Source organism: Mastacembelus armatus, chromosome 22 (genome assembly GCF_900324485.2).
Source record: "Mastacembelus armatus chromosome 22, fMasArm1.2, whole genome shotgun sequence".
Classification (NCBI taxonomy): Eukaryota; Metazoa; Chordata; class Actinopteri; order Synbranchiformes; family Mastacembelidae; genus Mastacembelus; species Mastacembelus armatus.
In genome coordinates, this window is record NC_046654.1 from 11,499,393 (window position 1) to 11,513,596 (window position 14,204).

A 14,204-nucleotide genomic window follows, 5' to 3' on the forward strand; every position below is an offset into this window, starting at 1 on the left:
ATAAACTCATCAATTACTGTAACTGGATCCGTTGGGAGCAGCTTCTGAATTTCATGAATGCATTTTTTCCGTCATTCAGGGCACAAAGGGTGGGGGAGATGCCTCAGTCTTGACTTAAAAAACGTATGAACAAAAAATAAAAAAATCCAATCAGCAAAGCAGGGCAGGGTTTAGAGAAGCATTGCAAATGTTGAACAGAGACCCTGTGTGATGTTTTGAGAGGGCGAGTGTGATGTTAGAAGGGCCACAGCCTTTGTGGAGCTCAGGAGTGCGTCAGGTCTTTCTGGCTGCCCAGTGTACCTTTATAACGAGATGACTGAGCTCCTCTGATCGACTCTGACAGGGAGCTAGAGCGAGTCCAAATGGAGAGCATTCCCTATGATCAGCTGTCAGCCATCATTTATCACACGCTCCCTTTATCTCTCTCTCATGCACTCACTTAATCTCTTCCTCTCCTTGCTCATGCAGCTTTTCCTTCTGAGTTAATTCTTGACTTGAAATGAGTGGAAGATTTTGATGAGGACCTATGAAGCTTACAAACCTAGATTATATCAGCCACATGTGCTCTACAATCCTTCCCTTGAAGTTGTCTTGACATTCTCAGGGCTTCTCAGTCCGTGACTGAGGAGATTTATTGCTTTCAGTTTGAGAAGGAAATGAATGCTGCACTTGTGCCATTTTAATGGGAGTCTGATCACGTCAAGACGGATAGTTTAGGCCCCTCTATGACAAAATAAGACTGTCGTGCCTGGTTGGGAAAGGAAGGTAGTTATTGGCTTATGTCATATTGTGTAAGTTATGAAATCAAAGCAGTCACTGATTAATTTATCACCTATCTTACAAATAGACAATAACTACAGGGAATGATATTGAATTTCTTTGGATTTGAATGTAAAATGCAAGCAAACAAAAATGCCAACTGTTAATTATGATAAATTACAGTTATTCTGTTACACCTTAGATCTTTAGGGTTGATCTGCCACTGAAGAAACTGTTGATACAGTTAGCTTTAGTGTTTTTAATTCTGGCGTCATTTGGAGTGGGGTATGTTAGAGAGAATATTGTCCCTTTATCTTTCCTCTGCTCAGCTAGAGGAAGCTGCTTCCAGCGGTCATGTCATCGGATTGGAAGTTGGGGAGATGTTTTCGTTTTCCAGCTCACTCAGGCCCCACAGTGTAAAAGAGCACCAAAATAAACAGAGTGTGCAGAGAGGGAGTGAAAGGGAATACTGTTTGGGAGCACAAACACAGGAGCTCTTACTGTCCTTGGAATGTCTTTTCTACTGGATGCCTGGCCACATGCCACACGATACGATGAGGGGCTGAGAGTGAGGGGACAACTAGACAAAAGGCTAAGCTCTGAGCTGACTGAGCGTATCTGCTGGTAACCACCTCAGCCATAAATAATTCTAAAGATCAACAGAACCTTCTGAAGAAAATCTCTTTTAAGTTTGATGAGCTTTGTGCCCCTTATACTAATTTTTCTTTGATCTGTTGCTCTCCAGGTCTTTCTGTGTACCACAAGCTGTTCCAGGGCCAGGAGCAAAGTCACAGATGACATGAAGGCAACCAGAGGCACGTCCTGCCACTCTGCTGGCCTGACAGATGTCTCTGCATGTAACTACATCCTCACAGAGGTGTGTTCTGGGAAAGGACAACAGCAACAGATGAAAGCATGCCAGACATTGAACAGGGTCCTATTCATTTCTCTGTGATACAGCCACAGACATGTGAGAAGATAGTGTGCCAGGCCAGGAATGCCCAGCTTTGACGCAGGTTGGGATTTTGTTGCAGAGCTCAACATCAGCTGACCTTTTCATCTCACCCTCCCCTCCCATCATCCCCCTTGATTACATCCAGCCTATATCCCAACAGTTGCCCACCCTCATTCTCTCCATGTTACTGATGCCACAGTAGGATTTCACTGACAGATAGCCTTCAGCAGATGGTTCTTCAAGTCACGTTTTATTCTTTGCTCATCCAGTGGAATGTGCCCCACTAGTCGTTCATGTATATTTTTTCTTCCTAAAAATCTTTATAATTAGTTGAGGTGGGGTTTTTAGTTCATTGGTTAGTTTGGTTAGTATTGTAGAGACAGCTCCTTTCATGTGTGGCACCAGGCTTTAGACACGCCCACTACTGCTCATTGTTGCCTAATCAGACCCTGTGGCGTATTAAAATACAGGACCCTTTGCTTGTAGGCTTGAAAAGGATAATTCTGATTGTTAGACCCTAAATATGATTGGTGGTCTTGTGACTATTCCTGTAACTGTTGTTTTCTTAGTGCAGAGCAAATAAGTAATAAGTCATATTTTTTATGTGATACGTAAATTATTGTGTTATTGCATAAGTATTTATTTACTGTATGTTGTCCACCAAAAGCCCCATTTGGCCATTTCTGTAGCTCAAAGCATAACATATAGAGGTGTTATGGTTATGCACAGCCTTGCCTAGAATGAAGGTTAATGCTGCACCAGCAGACTGATATCCTTATGTATATTCTGTTCCTTGGGACCACATAATGAGTTCACTCAGGGCGTGTTAATTGGAAAAAAAAAAAAATTACCGTTATATATCAATAGACTCTGCATATGTTTATGGTGACTGTGTCAGGAATACTTGAAGTTCATGCATGTATTTGTCATATAAACTGATGATTCTCATCAGAGTGACTTTGCACACATTGTAGTTTTCAATGCAGTTTTATTACACTTGAATGTGTTGGATTTTTTTTTTTTTTTTTGTAGTGATTGATGTTAAACTTCATGTTGTGGATTTACTACTGTACTGTTAAAGCCAGTGCATGCTGTATTACAAAAATCCAACAGGAGAATCCAAATCAATGTGTATAATCTACTGTGGTGATACAACACTGTTTACACTCTGATCATTTAATCTGTTTTGTTTCTGATTGTTTACAAAACACATGCATGGGAAGTGTAGTATTGTTGGAATCATTTAGACAGTTTGTAGCAAACAACATTCACATGAATAACTAGAAAACATTAAAACATGCTGTTCATGTCAGTAAATGTGAATGTCACCACACACTGTATACTGAAAGTTATTAGTCAGTGGACTGGATTTCTTCTCTTTGGCCATCTGAATTGACCCTATTACCCTTCAAAATAAAGTGCTCTAAAATATGTAACAAAAACATAAAACTCAATAATAATGAAAATAGAACAATTCTATCCAACTATCCATTTTTAATTAAAAAAAAAAGTGTTTCCAAGAGTAATAAGAAAAACATTTACAGTTCGTGATCTAAATAAGTGTTCACTTAGTGACATACATCATCTCATACAACAGAAAGGCTTCACTTTAAAACAAAACAATCCCTGGAATCACCATCCTGTTGCATTACAGAGGTAAACATAACAACGGAAATACTACTTTGAAACAAAAGTTGGTTTTCCAGCATGTTTTCTTTTTTTCCCCCTCAATAAGATTTTTATTTAACAGCATTCAATCCTAAATTAAACAGTGTAGGCAGCTGTGTGCGCAGCATCATTTTCCAGCTCGGGCGTTTAAAGGCGTCCTGTGTGTCAGGGCCAAGTGTTGTGTTTGCTCTCAGAGAACAATCATTTTTATCCTATCCTCTTTAACTTATACCTATCATGCTGCATTCAGTCTGCATTCTGAGTTATTTTCTCAATTGCAATTATTTGATGTCCTTGAAAAGGCAGTGGTTATGTCAAGACGGTTATTGTTCTGTTCCTCTCACTGGTTATTTAATACCAGTGTCACCTAAGACTGAGGTACAGGCTGTTCAAATGCTGGAATAGGAATAATATGAGAAACACCAATGTGAAAAACTGATTGCTGAAGATTATCAAAAGGTCTGATGGGGCTGAGCGCGCCGGTAGTGAAGTGAAGTTTGTCGAGTATCCTAGGAAAATGCTGCCAATGATTGTGAGCGGAGTGGTGGGTTGCATGTTAGTTTTTCGTGAGAGAGCTCAGGCAAGGCTGAAGCAGAGAGGAGAGGTACTCGTGGAGAACAAACTGTACCAGAGCCCATGTAATCACTCATACCCGCTCTTGAGCAGTGCTGGGAGCCATCACATGCTGTGTCTCTTTGCTGGGCCCTGAAGCTCTGAAGTTTTAGCTGCACTTGCAGGACTTGACAACCATGTTAGAGAGCTGCTCGACTTTTGGGGAGCGACCCACGTAGTAGAGGATGGTGAGGGGCTCTAAGTCCTGAGGAACACAGCAGGGTGAGGCAGATGCTTCAGGGTTCAAAGTGTTGTAGAGGCTCAACAACTGTGAGAAAGAAAAGAAGGAGATAAGGATCAAGAGAAAACAGCTCTTAAACAGACTCGTGATTTTAGTGTGGCGGTGCAGTTTGTCTCACCGAGCTGTGGGTGGTGTCTGCACTGCGTAGGTAAGGACAGGGACCAGAGCAGAAGTTAGCATAGTAACCTTCAGGCTGATGGATCCACCTCCAGCCCAAATCCTGCCGGAAATTAATATATAGTGGTCGCACACAGCAATTCTCCTCGTAATTGCTGCAGACAAGAGAGAACAGACAATATTACACTCTCAATGACAATACGCAGATTTAGAAGTTGTATGTTTTTTTTCCTATGGCCTCACAGCCAGAGATGAGAGAGAAGTTCAGAGATTCCACTCTTAGGTGTGCCCTTATTTTCCCTCTTGGAGTCAGCCCAGGTGCTGCCTGTCAGTCTGACAGAGGAAATCCAGTGCAGAGGAGCCGGTGTGTTAAGAGGAGGTAACATTTGCTCGTACTGGGACAGATCCCAACTTGTATCATCTAATACCTCTGTCATGCTTGTCAGGGTGATTAACAACCTTATGCTATGTATTCTGTGCCCATGTACTCTTTGAGACGTGACAACTGATATTTCTATCTCACGTTGCATTGGCTGGTGTACTGTACAATATAACCCCCTGCCTGCAAAACAAAAATAGCTGCAATTTTTATATGGAATATTTTAACTTGCCCAGTGGTGAAATTTCCAAAACTGACATCGCAGGTGCAGCCAGCGAAATTATTTTACAAAACTGAAGACAATGAAAAATAGTCCAACAATGCGTAACATTTTCCAGGGCAAGCAAAGGCGCCTTACTTGAAGCAGTAATTGGTGTCAAGTGCCCGCTTGCGTCTGCGGGAGGAGGACTGGGCATCCAGCCTGTGGGGAGGGAGCATCATGAGGATGAGGTGGGGGTAGAGCGGCTCCTTCTGTTTTTTCGCACGGCTCACATCGTCATTCTCCACTTCCATACCTGCAGGAGCAAGTCACTTAAGTCTGGAGGACACCAAGGAAAAACTACACAAAGAATTACAGAGGTTTTGCTGAGAATCGTAAAGATGCCTCTATTTCAAGAACCACAACATAACTCTAATTAGTGTAGTGTAACTTTTACAGAAAGATACTATAATCTCAAACCTGGACTCCACTCATTTCTTCCTTCTCCTTATTTAACTTCCTTCTTCCCTCCATTTTTTCCCCCCTGGGCCTGCGTCTGCTCATCCAATCTACCCCTGATAGCTAAAGCAGTGGATATCTCAGGAGAGATGCTGCTGGTGGATATGTACGCCCCTCTTTAATTCAGGGCCAAGCGTCTGAACGCCGTGGCAGCACATTCCTTGTGGCCAAGCCAGTCGGGAGTGTTCCCAGGACTGAGGGCCTGGAGGCCCCAGTGCTAAGTGAGACACCAGATCAATTGTATTCCCATGCCCTGTGTCTTTCTCTTCCGCTTAGAACGGGAACCCATTATCTTAACAAAATTCCTCAAAGAGTGTCCCTGGTAGAGGAACATACTGATGTTTCAATTGAATGTTTTTTTTTTTCTTTCAGATCAATCTAATAAAGTGATCCCAGTAGTGATCCCAGTAAACTGATCCCAGTTCCACCAGATTCTCTCAATACACCCTGAATAATGACAAACCAGCAGTAAATGCAATAACACCAAAACCCTTTAGAGTAAAATTAAGAATCGGGGGGGGAAAAAACTAGAAAACAGACTATTTGAAGAACTCTCTCCCAACATGTCTACACCAGATGAGACATCTGATAAAGGCCAGTAAAAAGAGTTTTGTGGGACCTTATTAAACATCAAAAGAAAAATTAATAACCAACTGGTATATGCCAACATGTACTGATGAGTAATAATCCAAACTAATTCTGAAATATTAGAAACATTTGAAACAGGCATTTAAAAAAAAAAAAAAAAAAAACCCTAAAAAGAGCCTCTTATATCAACTGACCCTGAGACCCGTTGCATCGTAGCACTAGTTGGAATAAAACAAATATTTCAACAAACACAAGACGCCTATCTGGATCAAACAGTTCAAACAAGCTGAACTGTCATCTGGCTTTTGATCGTGAATACGAACGAGCAGAACATCTTTTCACTCTCAGAGATCAAAGTATGGTCGAATCTTAGCCAAGTACGGGGTGACACAAATAATTTTGGAAACCTACAGAAGAAAGAGTTCATGCACAATAGGCAAGATTGAGACCAAGGTGTAGTCTGCCTGCAACCAAGATGTGCTCATGTAATGCCCTCATTGGTGAGCAATAGAGGTGCTGGTAGGCAGAATTTGTCACAGATTTTGGACAGCGCCATACTAGCTCTTTTCCTCTGCTTCCAGTTTAGCTTTGTGCTAAAATAATCTAAATGTTACCTGGCTGTAGCTTCATATTCATGGCACAGACATGAGAATGGTATCAATTTTTATGAAACTCTAAGCAAGAAAACAAATAAATGTGCTTCCCAAAATTAAGAATTATTACACTTTATATTATGTGAGGCAAACAGAACATTCTGACATTCTTTGACAGCTAATAATCTAATTACCTGTCTTACTTTGAAACTTGACAGTATTGTTTCAGCACCTTCATGATACCTTGTTAAACCCAAATCAACAGGCAACAGACTCATAAGCGCAAACCTGAACCACCATAATCCGTCACACTGAAAAATCCAACACAGCCTCACCTTTGAACTTGACCTCTAGCACCTCATTGGCATTCTCGATAATGTCCCCATTTGGCCTGAAAGTGTGGCAGGGACAATGCACACTGATCTCCAGGCCAAGATTGGTCTCTGAGGGGAAACAAGAGCAGAATGATTATAAGAGTTGACATTTTTCTTTGAGTCCATTATCCTTTATTTGTAGTGGACTAGTCTTTTTTGGGATGGATATGCAATAAAATGTGATGCAAGGAAAATCTGAGGTCTCCCACTGACGTCGGTACATCAGCCACTCTCTGACTGTCTCTGTGACATCGAAGGAGACCCATTCAGGCGTTCCCTTGGTCAGGACGTTCTTGCCCCCAATGTAGCGCTGCTTGGCTTTGGGGTCGTCTTTCTGGAGGATCTGTGAGGAAAGATGAAAATGTAACCCAGCTGCATAAACTCTGTCTTTCTTTCACTCACACACACACACACACACACACACACACACACACACACACACTCACTCACACACTCACAGCACCAGAGCTGTCTGTCTGAGCCAGACTCTCCAGGATGCTTTGGGCCAAATGTCTACTCTTCATGGAAAAAGTGACTGCCTATGTTGATATCCCCATTTTGCAAGTTAATGCCTGCATGTTACCCTCTTGCCAACGAGAACCTGGCTGTCCTTCACATCAGCAGTTCAAACTTGGACTTCAGCTGGGTTCCCAGATGCAGTATCACACAGTTCAGAAAATAAGGTTGCAGGTATCTCAGTGGGCATTCCTGTCCTGTGTGTTATGTCAAGACCCCAAATGTACAAAGCTGATGATGAAGGAAAATACAACAGTGTATTTCAAACATTCCTATCTCCAACAGCACTTCTCTGGACAAAGGTGTTTATCTGCAGTGAGAAACCACAGCGGTGCTATCAATAACCAGGTTCCTGAACATTGTCAGAATCTAATCTGCTTTCCTGTGGGAACGAGGGGCCACATGACTGCCAGCGTCAGCTGTCTGCCAATCAGCTACAGACTGAAAAGTGTGGGGGCGAAAGAGCGGCTCCATTTTCTCCCCCTGTGGGTGACCCTGCCTCTATCTCCTCCTAGGCCCCTGGAAACAATCTAAGGACCTGACAGTCTGTATTCAGCGCTGGCCAGAGCCTTGCCTAAGAGGTGGTATGCAGTCCGGAGACGCTTGTCTCCCTGGCAGGAAATGTTGGAACCTGATCATTACTCCTAGTCTCTCACGGGAGATTAATGAGGAAACTGAAAAAAAAAAAAAATCTCTCCTCGCCACCCCACATGCAGACATCTAACAGATGCATGCTTTAACACACTTCACAAAAAATGCTCATAACCACACGGATGCAAATTTAGATCTATAAATCCCCAGCTGAAAGCATAATACCTTACGTGATCTAACAAGGATGGACAACTGCTCTGAGATTGACAGCTATGAAAGGAGAAACTGCCGAACAGTAATCTAGGGTTTCTTAAAAACGGCTGTGCAAGCTCTTAAATTTGTCCTTATGTAGAATCCATTTGACTGTAAGCACATGGAATAATGATCAGTGCATGAAAAGAGGAGAAAGGGAGTTGAACACCCTAATATAAATGTTTTCATCTTTCTCACTGACCTACTCAAGCCTTCTGAGAGAAATAGAGCACATTACCCCCCTGCGCTCTGCTAACAGTGCAAATGAACGGTCACTTCACACACCTGGTAGAGCTCAATCCTCTGCTCGTTTTTCTTGGCACCAGGGTTGGGGATCCGCAGGGCTCGAAACTCGGCCCGGAACAAGTTGGTGGAATTCTTCTCCATGGACGAGACATTGAAGCGGAACACCTTAGAGGTGATACCCTTCAGGCAGTGGGGGAGGTCATCTGCAGGTAAAGTGGATATGATGACATGACATTACTCAACAATAGTTTTAAAGATGTTGTTGCATGTTATTTTGATTAGAACTTGTTTTTTTTTGTCATAATCCACTTAAGTTTGTATCCACCTGTTACTTCGTACTACTGTGTACAGCCATACAGGGGTGCTTACCTCCTTATTACTGATGATCGTTTTGCAAAGGATTTCCCTCTACAAGTATACACAGTTTACGGATAAAAACAAAACTTTTATTACTTTTAACTATTTCTATTCCATTCCATGGAGCCATTACCACAAACCATCTGCTAATGCTTCATGCGGTCCAAGTTAGCAACAAGTTGAAGTCATGAAATGAAAACCAAATGTCCCATGTGGTGCGGCACAGCAGCCTGCAGTGGGACGGCAGCGCGCTTCTCCTCCCACCAGCTCTGGAGCCCAACAGGTGCTCCGAGGGCCGGGAAAAAAGCCAAAGTATTCCCTGGAACCAAGAGGCTTAGCCAGGGACATGTGGGCTCACGTGCTGGTGCAAACAATACCTGAGGAACCACCGAGGAGGGTGACTCCATCATGACAGTAATACCACTGAGTGCATGCTTAACAGTATCCCACTGTATATATGGAGTGTGGGTGTGTGTGCATGATTGCACGCTGACCTTTCAGCCAAACCAACTAAATAAATGGTCACATTGTGACTCTATCTGAAAAGCTTCCTGTTGCGCCAAAGTCTTTCCCGCTTTTATACCATGATACCATTGAACAGTTTATTATTTTAACAGGCCAAGCACATGCAGTGTTGAGCAAAACAAGCACATAGCAAACTTTTTATGAGCCAAGTGGAAACAGTCATTTACAGCCAAGCCATGGCTAATTTATTACCCCAAGCTTAAGCTTTATTACCAAGCCTCAGATTTGCAGATGGTTTGAAGGGGCATTGCACCTTTAGCTGATTTTCACCTTGAGCTGTTTCGGGACAAATGGAAACTCAGAAGTTCAGTTGTTTCTGTGTCACGCAAAAGGAACTTGCACATCTCCAAGTATCTGCACTTCATTTGACCCATAATCCTATTTCAGTGTCCTCCCAGTCATTATGTGATATTTCCACGAATTTTTTTTTTAACTTTCCCTATTTATAGGTGACCTTTTCTGCATTCATCCCCAGCCAGATATCTGTCCAGTGTTTCCACACAATCTATTAGGAGAAAACCTCAGTAGCCCTTTCCTCCCTCTCACTTGCCGCTTTGTCTCCCCCCTTTTGCCTCCCCCACAGAAGGTGGAAAACCCCACTTTGAGGAGAGATTTGAAATTCTAATCAAGTCTTTGGTTTCCTTTTGGATGACCTCATTTTTCCCATTGCAATGGTTTTAGGTGGATTTCACATTATGGCTTATTTTTGCCAGGGGTCTGAAAGGTAATTTGTTCCATGTTGGTGAGTGGAGGGGATTGCTTGTATAATTAAAAAGAAATAGCTTACATTCACTAATTTTCTGACCTCTTCCATTTTTACATGCTACTTTTAAAGAGTGTCAGGATAATGACTTGATCTTTTCAATTTGACCTGTAAACTAGTTCAAGCAGCTGAAATTGATGTCAGTAAGTTATAGTTCTATCGGCTGATCAAACGAAGAAATTTAAAATTTTCTGTTAAACATATGAAAAATAAAAAATATGATGTATATTTTTAACGTTAGAGAAGAAACTAAATTAGATCTATTGTTATTATTGCTGAACTTGTTAAATTACTACACTTTTCTTTAAACTGATTCTAATTAGAGAATTAGTTTTACTGTGGGACACTCTCATTAACATGTTTTGCAAAGTGTATATATAGTCACTTATAAAACCCATGTATGTATTAAAACAGTGGCCAGTTGAACTTGTGGTCGTATTATCACTCAATTAATTTGAGCATAGATGGCCTTAGAATGATGGATTTATGGGTTGAGTTGTTCAAGAAGGCTTGGGCACAGATGCTCGAATAGTCTCACGTGAAGTGCCTCGCCCAGGTGCAATACACCACACCTCACACTCTGACACACGCTCAGCCTCCTGTGTCTGGATCCTCTCTTCTCATGACATGACACAGAAGCTCCCTGATAAAACCTCCCAGAAATTACCTCTCTTTGCCCTTTGTGCTTGGAGGACTGTCTGTGATGTCAGTCTCTCCACAGCTTATGGAGATAAACAAAGGAAATAAGAAGCAAAAGGCAGCAGGTGCTAGCCAGCTGCTGAGGTGTCTAGGCCTTATAAAGTACAACAGAAATTTCTTTGGAAATACATTTGTCTGAATGCTCCATTATCTGCTTAAGTTACAGCATTTGTAATTTGAATTTGTTTGCATTTCTCTCCTATGGGAAAGTTTGACTCACTAATTACCCAGGAACATTAACATAATGTTTTTAAACAGAATTTAAATGCTGGTTTTGTACCAAAGAAGAGTCTCAGTTTGCTACTTCCTTCCTCAGACTGTGAAAGGCCACTACAGCAGATGAGATAATGTGATGGAGCTCTGTTCTAAAGAAAAACATCTTTTTTCCACTTGATTAAGGATGAGGAAGCAAAAATGGTAAAAGCGTAGGAGCTGATGTCTGTGTGTGTGAATGTGTGTGTGGGGGTGGGGGGTCTGTTGGTAGCAGTCCAGAGACCTCTGTCTCTGTTTGTTCAGATGACATCATCTTTCTACTATCCCATATATTAGATACCCTGCTGTCCTCACAGCTATAATTTTTTACTGACCCAACACGGCGTCAATGATTGCTATGAAATTTTAATGAAATGCATGCTTCAGTGTTCAATGCATGACCTTTCTCATTTTAACCCAATAGAGTCAAATTGATATCAAGCTAATAGTTCATTAATATATGTAAATATTTCTAGTCTCTTCAACAGTGTTTGGTCGTGATAATATATTGAGCCACCTTGACCTTTTGATGCACCAGGAATGGATCATCTACACTGACTGCCAAGTCTGAAGTTATGCTTCATCTAGTCATAACTGGCAAATGTCCTGATTTGCATTAGTAGTAGTGTCTAGCAAAGTAGTCTGGAGCAAGTGGCACATTCAAGTATGAGAGAAAAGTTTCTGTTTAACTTTTTAACTGGGCATGAAAAAAAAAAAAAGCTACATTTGACTATATTCCCAAACCTTCCTCTTTCCAAAAACAGTGAATGTAAAAGTCATTATCCAACAGGAATGAAAATCAACTACACTGCAAAATTATCAAGGTGACAGACATTATGTTCCAACATCCTGCAACATGCCCCGCTCTCTTTAAAATTACATAATGGAAATGGAGAGAAAGGTTCTGAATAATGTATGACAGGACCTTCTGTTAATTTGACTTGTATCTCCCTTGAAGAGGCTGTATACAGTAGGGCATTCAGTGTCGCCAGTATTCAGCCAAGTTCATGTCTAGTATTATCTCCTACAGTATAGCCTACTGTATGAGACCGGCGTGATGTGTCCTGGGCACCTGGCCATCACTGATCCCACTCCTTAGACCTCTGTTTGCTTTGGGAGCTCTGGCTACCTCTGACCAGCGGATAAACCCCAAGCTGTGTTTTTTGAATGTCAGAAGCACTTTGTGGGATCTGTGAAATGGATTTTATTCAGGACTTATGCTGGAACAAGCAAAGACTCTGCTCAGTGTCACAGTACAACTCAAACACCTGTTGATTTCAAAGTGCCATCACCAAGCACTATCCGGACTGTGGACAGGCACAAATCCAACTCATCCACTTAAAAACGGACTTTCTCTGGAGAATGTGCTGCTCGGTGAGCTTCTGTTTCTGATTTCTGGAACAATCAATGGGCCATAGTTTATACAGGAAATACCAATATGGATGAACAAGAGAATTAGATCATAACACTAAACTGCTCGGCTCTTCGCTACTAGAAAGAAATCGTGGAGTGAGGGTGGGTGAAAAATACTGGGAAACTCACAGCCAGAAAATGGAAATGAGGTATTGGAGTTGGCAATAAATATAAGACTTAACTGCCTGAGAATTTTCCCCGCTTCGGAATGTGTCAGACTTAGGCTGGGGTTCCCATGGTTGTGGAGTGAGGTATGTATGAGGAATACTGCTCATTCCTATCAGACTGTTTACTTTGCCATCTCCTTCCAGCGCCGTTCCACTGCTCACAGGCGCGTCTGTGCGTAAAAGCTGCAGAGACACGGAGTGGACTTAACGTCAGCTGGAAAAACTGTCCCTCTGTTTTTGACACCGTGACCTCAGCTTTAATAAGTTCGTACCGTGGGCAGATACGAGTTTACAGAGATTCCAACGAGGAATCAAGTGTGGGCTGTTGGCTGCGTGCCTTACTGGCAAAATAAAACATCTTGCCAGTCACATCATCCATCTCTATAAAAACACATCTAGAAAATTAGAGCTGTCTTAAATAAACATGCCCAGAAAAAATAAACTTACTGTTTTCTGGAGGACCATTAATCATGTTGAACTTGTAAATTTCTTTAGCATAGTACTCAGTCTCCGTGTTATCCTGTCCACAACTCTGCTGCCTGTCTCTTCCTAGCTCCTCAATGAGCTCCTTGGTGCTGTTATAAAGGGCCAGAACCTGATACGGTACTTGACTTGGACCAGCTGTTTGAGGCGGACTGGTCATCCGGAGTTTACTAAGGATCTGTCCCCGGACCGCCTCTACTCTCTTCTTCTTTATGTGGTCGATGTCCACAGTGGTGCAAGTGGATAGCGACAAAGTCATTGTCACACAATTTGAGAGGAGGAAAAACAGAAGTGCTTTGCCCAGATTCATATTTCACTCACAACCGTTCGCGGCTTGTCAAGTAAAAAAAAAAAAAGGTAAAAGACAAATAAAACACAAAACTAAATTCCGATTTGAACAGAATCCCTTTTCTCTTTTCATTCAGGTCGTGAGTGAGTTCTGTTCCTGGAGGAATCCCATTTTCTCAAGTGCTATGTCATCTTTGCCAAATGCGCATTTGCATGAGAGCTAATCCGTGTCATTTTGGGAAATAGTCTCAACTCTTCATCAAAACTTTGTATCCTACTCTTCATTCCCCCTTGTCTCATGCAAGCATCTCTTCCCCTCTTTAGATTACAGGGCACCAATCTCTGCGCCGTGGTTCAGTCTCTCCATTGCACTGGTCTCTTTCCATCCACTTGCGCGTTTGGAGTCAGTGCGCCTCCGCTATGTCCCCGCAGTCCAGCCACAAACACACTCCGACGCCTTCCAGCCTCGCTCACACTTTATAATCACAAGCTGTGACGTTTTAGTGAGGGAGGGGCCGTAAGTTGCAGTATGTGCGCGGACAGTGGGATCTGTCCTCTTCTGAAATGCGTTTAATCCGTTTATGTTGTCAAAGTTGTTGTTGATCCAAACTTAAGAAAACGTGTACAGTATTGGGCAATGTGTGATTT

At 42.1% G+C, this 14,204-nt stretch overlaps 2 protein-coding genes across 6 annotated transcripts in view; one reads left to right on the forward strand and one right to left on the reverse strand.

The window, feature by feature from the left end:
* Window positions 1–2,736, forward strand: part of ttll5 (tubulin tyrosine ligase-like family, member 5) — a 44,959-nt gene extending 42,223 nt beyond the window's left edge. For 3 of the 5 annotated variants that reach the window (XM_026300474.2, XM_026300480.2, XM_026300498.1), the window contains one exon: window positions 1,505–1,563. In XM_026300474.2, the coding sequence (XP_026156259.1) occupies window positions 1,505–1,557 (53 nt within the window). In that variant the 3' untranslated portion in view covers window positions 1,558–1,563. Of the gene's footprint in view, window positions 1–1,504 lie in introns of all 5 variants that reach the window. The other 2 variants (XM_026300466.2, XM_026300489.2) reach the window with 1 other exon arrangement.
* Window positions 2,737–3,171: 435 nt separating this feature from the next.
* On the reverse strand, window positions 3,172–14,120 carry tgfb3 (transforming growth factor, beta 3). The gene is made up of 7 exons (XM_026300563.2): window positions 13,233–14,120; window positions 8,649–8,812; window positions 7,218–7,347; window positions 6,966–7,073; window positions 5,090–5,246; window positions 4,354–4,507; window positions 3,172–4,262 (listed from the first exon to the last, which is right to left on the reverse strand). Exons 1-7 carry the CDS (start codon window positions 13,576–13,578, stop codon window positions 4,104–4,106), a joined length of 1,218 nt encoding a protein of 405 aa, XP_026156348.1. The 5' UTR covers window positions 13,579–14,120; the 3' UTR covers window positions 3,172–4,103.
* Between the last annotated feature and the right edge of the window lie 84 nt (window positions 14,121–14,204).